Below are 10,644 nucleotides of genomic sequence, written 5' to 3'. Positions count from 1 at the left end.
GGAAACCTACCTTCGGCTATAAATACTCCAACACCTTGGAATGGTATGATCATCTTATCTTCTCTAGCAATCTCTTAATATACACTTATATTCAAGAGCAATCTAGTCTGATTCTCACGCCGGAGGGTGGTCACAAGGAGGTAACCCCCTTCTCGGTGACGAGCTCACGGTGTCTGTTTTGCAGGTCATCAGAAGAACCATCTTTGCCGGACCTAACCCTCGTGGGAAACATCTACTTAATTCCCAGATTATCCGTAATCTGCCCGGGGTCGATTAGTGTTTCTTCATTTTTCAAAATTAATATGCAATCGTTTATGTTCATTTGTTCATTAAACTCGTTTATGTAGGTTTGTCCATTAATGCTCATTAGTGTCTGTTAGTGTCCGTTTGTCCATTAGTCTTTTGTGTGTACGTTTGTCAATTAGTGTCCCTTAGGTTTCATTAGTGTTTGTTTATCCATCAGCGCCCATTTACAATATTAACAAACGGACACGAACAAACTCAATTCCTTAACAGACGAACACAAACACAAATTTTCCTTCGGTAAAGTCTCCGTGAACCGTCCCTCAACAAAAGCTTAACGAACACGAACAATACCTCGTCCAGTTCTGTTCCATCCATTTACAACCCTAATATTGACTGTGCCATATAACTATGTTTAGGCTTAAGATCACCAGTGATAATATTTAAAAAAAAATGTGACACAACCTTACCCAAACCGTATAAACCGTGGCATTAAGATTTCTGGCTCCGCTACTGATAAAAATAAGTTAAATAAATCTAGCAAAAGTTTGTAAAACAAAAATATTTTCCCGCGCTAATAACTTTACCTCCAAAAACTTTAAATTCAAACTTCCAATTTTTCAAAACCAAAAACTTTAACCCACAAAACACTCACCGGAAACCAGTGACGTCATCAACAATGGCTCAAGCCGCAAGACTGAATCTCCGGATGCAGAAAGAACTGAAGATTATTCTCACCGACCCGCCTCCGGGTGCTTCGTTCCCTCGCCTCTCTTCCAATTCCGATCTTTCTTCCTTCTCGTTAACTGAAATTGATGCCGGTAAGTTAATAGAAATGAATCAATGATATTATTTGTGTAATGAATGCTTGTGATTTGTGATTTGGGTTGTGGGTGTGGCAGAGATTGAAGGACCGGAAGATACTGTTTATGAAAAGGGGGTTTTTAAGATCAATATTCAGATACCCGAAAGGTGAGGTTTAATGGGTTTTTTGGTTTGTGCACACCAAGTGTTTGATGTTTTGTCTGTGTGAATTTTTCGGTATCCGTTTGGACCGTTTCAGCCCCCAATTCATTGTAACATTTAGGGGTGTAAATTAGCCGAGCCCGAGCTCAACTACTCTCGAGCGCGGCTCGTTTTGAGTTGTTTTTCCAAAGCTCGAGTTCAGCTCGTGAGTTTTTTTTATGCTCGGGTTTTGCTCGAGTATTATTTATTAGTTAGTTTATATACATTTTTAGTTAGATTTATATATTTAGAGAAAAACCTTAAACGAGCCTAAGCTCGGCTCAAGCTTGTGTAGTTACCTTAAACAAGCCAAAGCTTGACTGTGCTGCCTATGCAACCTGAAATTAATAACTAGCTATCGGTTATCAGCCCATTGGTAAAATATCGGTGCAATATATCGGTCCTGGTATTATCGACGATATTGACCGATATATCACCGACTTTCCCCATATCGGTTTTTTAAGTCTTAATTGTCAATTTTTAATGTTTAATGTTAGTGTTTTACGTCTTAATTAGTTCCTACTTGCTACAATTGTTAGTGTTTTGTAAGTTGTAAAAGGTTAATTTGTTAATGGTAGAAGAGTATAGTGAATTGTTGGTGTTAAATTGCTATATATATAACTTCTGCATGATATTAAAATTGACCGATATCCGATATTTTTCGCGTTAACTGCATAGATAATTAGAAGTCCAAAAGAGGTAAAACTTAAAAAATACACAAGGCTCGTCAAGGCTTGGCAAGCCTATATGAGCTTCGCATACAAGGCTCGAGCTCGGGCTCAATAATTAAACGAGCTTTATTTGAGGCTTGGGTTCGGCTAGAGCTCGAAAATGGCCAACTCGTTTCAAGCCTTTTATCTATCCGAGCTAAATTAGCTTGCGAGCAGCTTGGCTTGTTTTCAGCCCCAGTAACATTTGGCTTTTATCTTATGCACACCGACTGTTTTGATGTTTTGACTGTCAATTATGTGTATGCATTGTGTTTGAATTCACAGGTATCCGTTTCAGCCTCCAATTGTAACATTTGGAACTCCTATATACCATCCGAATATCGACACGGGAGGGAGAATCTGTCTTGATATTCTTAACCTCCCACCAAAGGTGAATTTTTTTAGTCAATTACTTAAAAGAAAGATGGAATCTTGTTTTACTATGATTGTTTAATGTTAAATGGTCGGTCTGAATCAGGGTGCATGGCAGCCGTCTTTAAACATCTCAACTGTTCTTACAAGCATTGGGTTGTTACTGAGTGAACCCAACCCTGATGATGGACTAATGTGCGAAGCTGTGAGTGAATGTTATTAGTAATCAATTCATTTGATCTTATTTTGTCAATAGACAAATGTCGTATAAACTAAACTATAAAGTACTGATCAATAAATATGTGTGTGTGTGTTTTGCAATGTGTAGAGTAAGGAGTATAAATACAACAAACAAGTTTTTGACCAGAAAGCAAGATCCATGACCGAAAAATTTGCCAGACCTGGTGCAAGTCCAAATAATGGCGGTAATCAATCTGTCACGAATTTGATCATGGTATGTATGTATTTCTTGAAAAGCAGATGAACCAATGGCTATATAAATAGTACATAGTTGTGTTAAATATGTGAATTTTACTACTTGTAGAGTGACGATAAACCACTAGAACCGGTGAAAACTGATCTGCTCGAGTATGCTACGAGTTTTAAAAAGCTTTCAGGGATAAGTAGAAAGCTGTCACTAGATGCTTCATGTTCAGGACCAAACACAAGGGAAAGTGATATTGGTAGGAATGAAATCACTTTAAACACCGTATGTCAGTCACATATTCAAGAACCAAAACAAGATTCAAAAGATGTGTCATTTGAGTCAGGTAAAGATCATGTTTTGACCACGGGCAACTCTGATCGTGATCACAAGGCACCAGCAATTAGCTCAAAGAAACTGTGTCTTTCCAGCAAGAATCCACAACATAAAATGGATTCAACCATTGTTAACGATCTTGATGCACGGAAGGAGAACTTGCAAAAGGTCCAGAAGAAATCAAATGACGGAAATTTCTTTACTAACCCGAAACGCAAGAAGCTGTCTTTGGATGCTTCATGTTCAGGACCGAACACAATATGTAAGTCACTGATTCAAGAACCAAAACAAGATTCAAAAGATATGTCATTTGAGTCTGCTAACGATCATGTTTTGACCGTGGTCAACTCTGCTCATGATGAATGTAACAAACCACCAACAATTAGCACAAAGAAACCATGTTTTTCTAGCAAGAATCCACAACATGAGATACAGGATTTAACCGTTCTTGATGATCTTGATGCGCAAAAGGAGAAATTATTAAAGGTTCAAAAGAAATCAAATGATGGAAATTGCTTCACTAAACCGAAACGCAAGAAGCTGTCACTGATTCAAGAACCAAAACAAGAATCAAATGATGTGTCATTGGAGTCTGGTAAAGATCATGTTTCAATCGTGGTCAACTCTAATCATGATCGATATAACAAATCACCAACAATAAGCTCAAAGAATCTAAAACATGAAGCATTGGATTCAACCGTTCTTCAAAATCTTGATGCACAAAAGGAGAACTTGTTAACGGTTCCAAAGAAATCCACTGATGGAAACTGCATCACTAACCCGAAACACAAGAAGCTAGGTTTGACTGGAAAGAAACCATCTTTATCATTTCTAGGCAAACCTCTTAACAGAAACACTGATAATAAAGTCAAAGCAAGGGAAAAAGATGCAATTTCAGTGCCCATTCCGAAACTTTCACGAAAACCGCTCCAAGTACTTGAAGGAAATGCTAAAGTTATGGATATAAATGTTACTAAAAATGATGAAGAAAGTTTGGAGCAAGGGGGATTGTGTGATTCTGAAGGTGTGATTGTATTGGATAGTGAAGATAGCGAAGAAGAAAAGCCGAGTGCTTTGAATTCTAGACGTTTGATTGCACGAAAACGTGTATTGGGTAGACGTTAAAGTTGTAATCGGTTGATTCGGGTCATATTTAGCTTCAACAGTCATGTTTTTCTGTGTTTTATTCACATCAGTTTCTTGAACAATGCATAAATAGTGGTTATATCTAGTCTTGATGTTTATTTTGCTACAAGATTCGTGTATAGCCTTGATTTTGTGAATATAACTCGTTTAACCCGTTCATAAGCTCTTACAATCCATGTACAGCCGATCAATCCATTTGGCCCGTTCAAACAGAGCCACAGAGGTAAATTACAAACAAAAGACGTGTACTTTCATTCAGTTTTCATTTAGAAAAATAGTCTTAACTGTATGTAAGAAAGTTAACAATGAGCCTGAAATCTATCACCAAAACACTACTTTAAATATTTCTTTTAAGATTTTGTATCAAGAAGTGCAAGAACAAAAAAGTTAAAAGCTCTAACATTTTTACATAAACTCTCAGCTTGGGTTATTTCTAGGTCCATATTGGTTGACGCCTGAATCGAACGTTGTTAGAACTTGTGGCATCGACATCCCTCCCGATACAACAATTTCTGCACCAACAAAATACAAAACAACATACATTTAAACCTTTGTTTACAAATAATAAATTGTTAGCTATGCTTGCATACAAAAATAATGTAATAACTTAGGAAGTTGTATGTATTAAAAATAAACTTTGGCGACTTCCACCTGTTTGACTCGTTCGACCTTTAACCAATTTTTAAGATTTGACCTAATTGACTCGGTCAGAATAAAACACAGCCCAAGATAATCAATGCGTAAGTAAAAAAAAGGTCACAAATTGTTTAATATTTTCGTAAAACCGAACCTAAACAAAAATCAACCATTTGGTTTAACGTTATCTTATAATCCGAGTTTTCGGTTCGGTGTCGGTTTTTTGTGCAATAAAAACCGTTAAAACTGAACCAAACCACATGTATCGATTTTTATTTCTATTTTTGAATGTTAAATAATTTATGAAATTTTAAAAAATAGTGTAATCCATATTATATATTTTAGCCCAAATGTGTAATAAAAAAGTAATCACTGATTCACAAAAAAGATTAATTATTTCGGACAAATTTTATTTCGCCCTAGAAATTTTGAGCCCAAATGGTAAAAACTGAAAAAAACGAACCCACACCAAAATCCCAAACTGAACGGTTTTCAGAAACTCAGAAACCGAAACCGGAACCGAACGGTTTTCAAGAACTAAAAAATCGACTTTTCGGTTTTAGACCAATACTGAGCCACTTTTAATATAAAAAAGATGACAACTTGCCTATTCCTTCACGAACTGATAAGTTCGGTCTCACAACATCTTTTGAATTCACCAAGAATATATCACCAATGTAAAGATGGTTTGTCGGGACATACACCGAATACAACTTTTCCTCCCCTGTATAACTCTGTTAAAAGTTTAAAATAAGTCTGATTATATGTACATGTTAATAAGCAATCTTAATCAAGCGCGCATGTTAAAAGACGCACCTGGAGAACGAAGGACGAAGTAATGAATCCAAACGCAAATTCACCAGCACGAGGATGCTTAATTATTACAACTTCCTTGAAGGCTCTTGAGTTTTGATCTGCATTGTAGAAAGTTAAATAATTTGTGGGTCCCGTTAGGTAGTACAAAAGAATAATAACAGTAACAATTGTCACCAACCTGGCGATATGGCAGTGCTGATCTGTTTAGAGGCATCATAAATATGTCGAACGAACGGCATCCGCTTAATGAACCATTCTCCAAGGCTTAAAACCGATGCACCCAACCATGATGACATAAAGATTCCCACCACAAATATGAACGAAACTGAAGTCACAAACCCGAGACCTAAAAAGGGCAAAATGGTAATTTAGCTACAAGAATCACATAGTAAAACACACATCCAAATACCCTCAATATACACAAATGATTACCGAAAGCTATAAGAATAAATGAAGCTACTTTACAAAATTTATCGACTATATGGTCAATTAGAAACAAGATTATCTAAACTATTAAACTATAAAGTCAAACATATAAACCCCAAAAAAATATAAAAAATGATAACCGCGTATGCTTACCGAATATATTAATGCCAAGTTGCTCATAAATAGGAGAGAAAAACCCGTCCACAAAATGTATAAACCACCACGTTACATAAAAAGTAATAGCTAATGGTAATAGGATGACACTGCATAATATGAAAAAAAAAAAGAACTAAATTAGTTTCAAGAATGTTAAAAATATTAATAATAATATTATGAAGTAAAACTTTGCATACCATCCAGTCATAAACTTTTTAGAAGCCCAACTCCTAAGAACCTTTGAGAAAGTCTACACGAAAACATTGATATTATATAACAGCATAACAAATAATAATCCAATCAGTATCCGTGTGTTTAAGCATCATAAATAATATCAAACACCCCCTGAAAACTGAACCCAACCAAACACAGCCTAGTTTATGCTCATCTGTTAAGCTTTTATCAGACAAGCAAACAGTTCACGAACACCTAATTGAACACAATTTCTTGTTCGTGTTCGTTCATTAAGGAAATGAACTTGTTCGTGAACGGTTCTCGAACACAAATGAAAAAAAAAACAATGTTTTATTTGATTTGGCTAACTGAAGATGGTAAGTGTCAACGGTACGGTTCGGTCCGGCTACCAACCTTATGTTGTTGCTTTTTTCTTTTTTTTTTAACATTCATATCTTAATTTACATACAAAATAATCACATAATACCCATACACACTTTTGTTTCATATTTAATAATTTTGCTTAAATCCATATAACTAGATCAGAAAAGTCATTAAAAACCTTTACTAAACAAACATAAACAAATCGAATACACTATCGAACCCAACGAACATGGCTTCTGTTCGTGTTCGTTCATTTAGTTAACCAATTAACCAAACAAAACCCACCCACCCCTAAACAAGATTCAATCTTTATATAGCCACAATCAAAACCCCTAATAAAGATTCAATATTTATACCAAATAACCAAACCCCATATACAAAATGAACCCAATTTCGATCAAATGAGCATAAAGTTACAGAATTTGTAAAGAATTAGTAACCTCACGGCCTGGATGATGAGCAAAAGAAGTAGCGGATGATTGATTGTTGTTGTCAATGGTGGGATTAGTAATTGGAAGAAGTAACTCTCGATCTCTGTCTCTGATGATTGTCGATGAAGAAGATGATTTCTTGTCCACCATTTCAATATCTTGCAGTATCAATTCTGAATTTTGATAATAAATTTGGAGTTAATTTTGTTGGGAGAATTGGGGTTTCGTTGCGTGTGGAGAGTGTATAATAATAATAATAATAATAATAATAATAATAATAATAATAATAAATCTCTTAAACCCAGAAAGAATGTGCAAGAAATTAACAAAAGAATATATATTATATACACTGTCACGTACAATAATCTTTAATGTGTCTTGATGTACGCGAATTATGCTCAAGGAAAAAATAAAACGCTTAAAGATAAAAATATTAAAACGCTTATCCAAAAATACTAAAACGCTTAAAACGGGTTTCATGAAGAAAAAGTAAAAAACTGATCGATTAACGATCTAAATTTGTTTTTTTTGGTGAATCGATGATTTAACTGGGTATGTATTGATGATTCCGAGATGTTGAGATGTGATTTTATGGATCAATTTCGTGAATATATGTATATTTGTACCTAATGTACGTTAAGCAATTATTGTATTATATCTTTTCTCATATTATATATATATAAAAAGGTTAAAGGTTAATTTAATCGCTGTGTAGAAACCGTTAGTCGCTAGTTGGATATTTGGGTGTGGATCAACAACTAATCAGATCATGCTATAATGTATAATTTTTAGTTTATTTTTTATATGTAATTTTCAGTTTTATATACGCTTAAACATATTTTGTCCGGAAATATATTGGAATCTCCCTGTAAACCGTCGATTTTGGCCAGAACCTTGTCAGAAAAAGTTGAGCTCGATTAATCCTGATTTTAGCCGGATTGACCATTGAATGATTAATTGGCAGATTAGCCCAAAATTAATCGGTGAGGTGAGAACTAGCGATTAATTGGATATTAGTTGGGGGTATATATGGTCGGGATTTTAACAACACTGGGTGTAAGGGTTTAAAGTTGCATGTTGAGGTTTTATGATTTTACCTTGTAAGACTGATGGGTATGGATCATTCCAAACCTTTGAAGAGTTTTACGTGGACAATCCCTCATTTACCAACACGCCGCCCCCAAGTGACCATGCGTGACGGGATTCCCATCCTACAGACATTTTTGTTTGTTTTTTTTTCTTTCTTTTTGTTAGCAACTTAAATTGAATAGTGGAGAATAATGGAGAATGAGGTATAACATAGGTTGAGTGGTAGAGTTAAATGATGAAGGAAAAGTTGTGTTGGCATTGAGGTGGGCATACGCGACGATTGATAAAAAAAATAAGGAAAATGAACCATAATACATAGCCTAACAAGTTTAGGATTCAAGACAAATGCCTGTTAATTTTGCTATTAAGTTGAAGGATATTTCAGTAATTTAATATCTGAAGGACCAATGATGCAAGTAACTAAGATTGTTTGATAGTTGAGGCTTGAGGGACTGATTACATATTTTACACAAAACATATATTTAACTCTAATGGAAAAGACAAGTAACAACTCTAAACCTTTGTGGAGTATGAATGAGTATTACTGTTAACAACTAACAACTCTAAAAATAAGGATAGTATCACAATTCACATCTTTGCATGTTCATGTAGGATAATTTGACACATAATTATTTTAATTACCGTCTAATATAGCTAATTTATAAGTAACTAGTTGCGTCACATGTCACAATTTTGTGAGCCCAATATTTCTTTTCATGTTTCTCTTATTTTACCACTTCGTATTTATAACAATGAAACATAATATATTAAGTAGATTAAATTAAATATAGTAATTTATATGTGATCTTTGACTTCAAATATATCACATCATTAAAGAAAATATTAACTATTTAATTATGAATATTTAGGAATTATAAAAAGATATTTTCAGGTACGATATTACAAACATTAAACCAGGATAAGGTAATACGAAATAAGATATTTTTCGGGTATGTTACGTGTAGAATCATCCCATGTGTAACGAAAAAGAACAAAAAGTGTTCACTTTCTACACAAAAAGTGACATTCACGAGACATGTGGAGTCATTTTTGTAACTAACAAGATGAATGTATATGTTAAAAGACTTGTACAAAAGAACAAAACATGCCACCATACATAGGTTACCACACCTATGCAATGGACCCTTTCTATACTCCAAGATTTGTCAACTATATCTTTCATGTTTGTTACAAGACAATGTAGTTTATGACCACTAATTTCTCATTACATTCATCCCATTTTCAATATTAAAATATCCAACAAAGTAATATATACACAAGGAATCTCGATTTTTAAGGGTATAATCAAGATACTATAAGTACAAAGAATCTTGGTTTTTAAGGTGAAATCAAGAATGTTGGAAGGCAAAGCATATGTGAAAGATACAGATATGCAATTGAAGATGCAAGTTCATGCAATGGATTCTGCATCACAAGCTCTTGATATGTATGATGTTGTTGATTGTACCTCTATTGCTGCATATATCAAGAAGGTATCCTGTAAGAAACTTGGATTTTAATAATTCAAACTATTATCCATTGGCCGATAATAATCCATACTAATAGTTTGACCACTAACAATCTCAACTTTCAATTTTCTTGCTAAGAATAATCCTGATAGCATAATTATCATAAATTTACACTTGATGTATATTTGATTTACACTCGATTTCACGTGTACGTTGCCCTATTTAGTTCACAGTTATCATCGTGAGTCAATCGAGTTGAAATTAAATATAAATCTATTATTCTAATGCTACTGCGATTCTACATGTTAATGAATGCGAATGTTAGGACAGTCACCGGTTAAAATGATAGTATACATTATTATTGGCCAATAAGTCATAGCTTGGATTATTACAATCGAATATTCCTGTATTTTATGGTTAAAGAGTTTCTTTTTGGAAATTCCATTTGTTTTTTTTGTCAAATTTTGTTAATTAACTTGTGGGGTTTTGCTGATTTTGCAGGAATTTGATAGGGTTTATGGTGTTGGATGGCAATGTGTTGTTGGCTCAAATTTTAGTAGCTTTTTCACTCACTCAAAAGGATCTTTCATTTATTTCTCATTGGAGACACTCAATTTTCTCATCTTTAAAGGTGCTGCTTAATAGTGCTTATTATTGGTTTCTTTAATCTATAACTTAGTTTTTTTTTTTAGATTTTAAATAGATTGTCCAAATCATTGGAGAATCTTACTTTTGTACCATGTTTGATTACTTAGTAGAAGCCAATCTTTATGCATCAAATCATTCTACTTTATGTCTTTATGCATAGAAAGTTAAAGGTGAACCAA

General features: G+C 34.1%; 3 protein-coding genes across 3 annotated transcripts; 2 read left to right on the top strand and 1 right to left on the bottom strand.

Moving 5' to 3' along the window:
• Positions 1-611: 611 nt before the first annotated feature.
• Positions 612-4,294, top strand: LOC143612485 (uncharacterized). Its single transcript, XM_077086459.1, has 6 exons — positions 612-1,064; positions 1,146-1,215; positions 2,244-2,349; positions 2,437-2,535; positions 2,659-2,784; positions 2,875-4,294. Exons 1-6 carry the CDS (start codon positions 923-925, stop codon positions 4,213-4,215), a joined length of 1,884 nt encoding a protein of 627 aa, XP_076942574.1. The 5' UTR covers positions 612-922; the 3' UTR covers positions 4,216-4,294.
• A 282-nt stretch (positions 4,295-4,576) lies between these two features.
• On the bottom strand, positions 4,577-7,409 carry LOC143612486 (protein LIKE COV 1-like). Its single transcript, XM_077086460.1, has 7 exons — positions 7,269-7,409; positions 6,468-6,520; positions 6,268-6,377; positions 5,867-6,034; positions 5,689-5,786; positions 5,480-5,606; positions 4,577-4,748 (listed from the first exon to the last, which is right to left on the bottom strand). Exons 1-7 carry the CDS (start codon positions 7,407-7,409, stop codon positions 4,654-4,656), a joined length of 792 nt encoding a protein of 263 aa, XP_076942575.1. The 3' UTR covers positions 4,577-4,653.
• Positions 7,410-9,597: 2,188 nt separating this feature from the next.
• On the top strand, positions 9,598-10,464 carry LOC143612490 (uncharacterized). Its single transcript, XM_077086466.1, has 2 exons — positions 9,598-9,841; positions 10,319-10,464. Exons 1-2 carry the CDS (start codon positions 9,704-9,706, stop codon positions 10,457-10,459), a joined length of 279 nt encoding a protein of 92 aa, XP_076942581.1. The 5' UTR covers positions 9,598-9,703; the 3' UTR covers positions 10,460-10,464.
• Positions 10,465-10,644: the final 180 nt, after the last annotated feature.

The sequence above is a fragment of the Bidens hawaiensis genome, unplaced genomic scaffold (assembly GCF_021521415.1).
Source record: "Bidens hawaiensis isolate Kalapana, Puna unplaced genomic scaffold, B.hawaiensis_p1.1 tig00034632_1, whole genome shotgun sequence".
Lineage (NCBI taxonomy): Eukaryota > Viridiplantae > Streptophyta > Magnoliopsida > Asterales > Asteraceae > Bidens > Bidens hawaiensis.
This window is presented reverse-complemented; position numbering and strand designations above follow the sequence as displayed.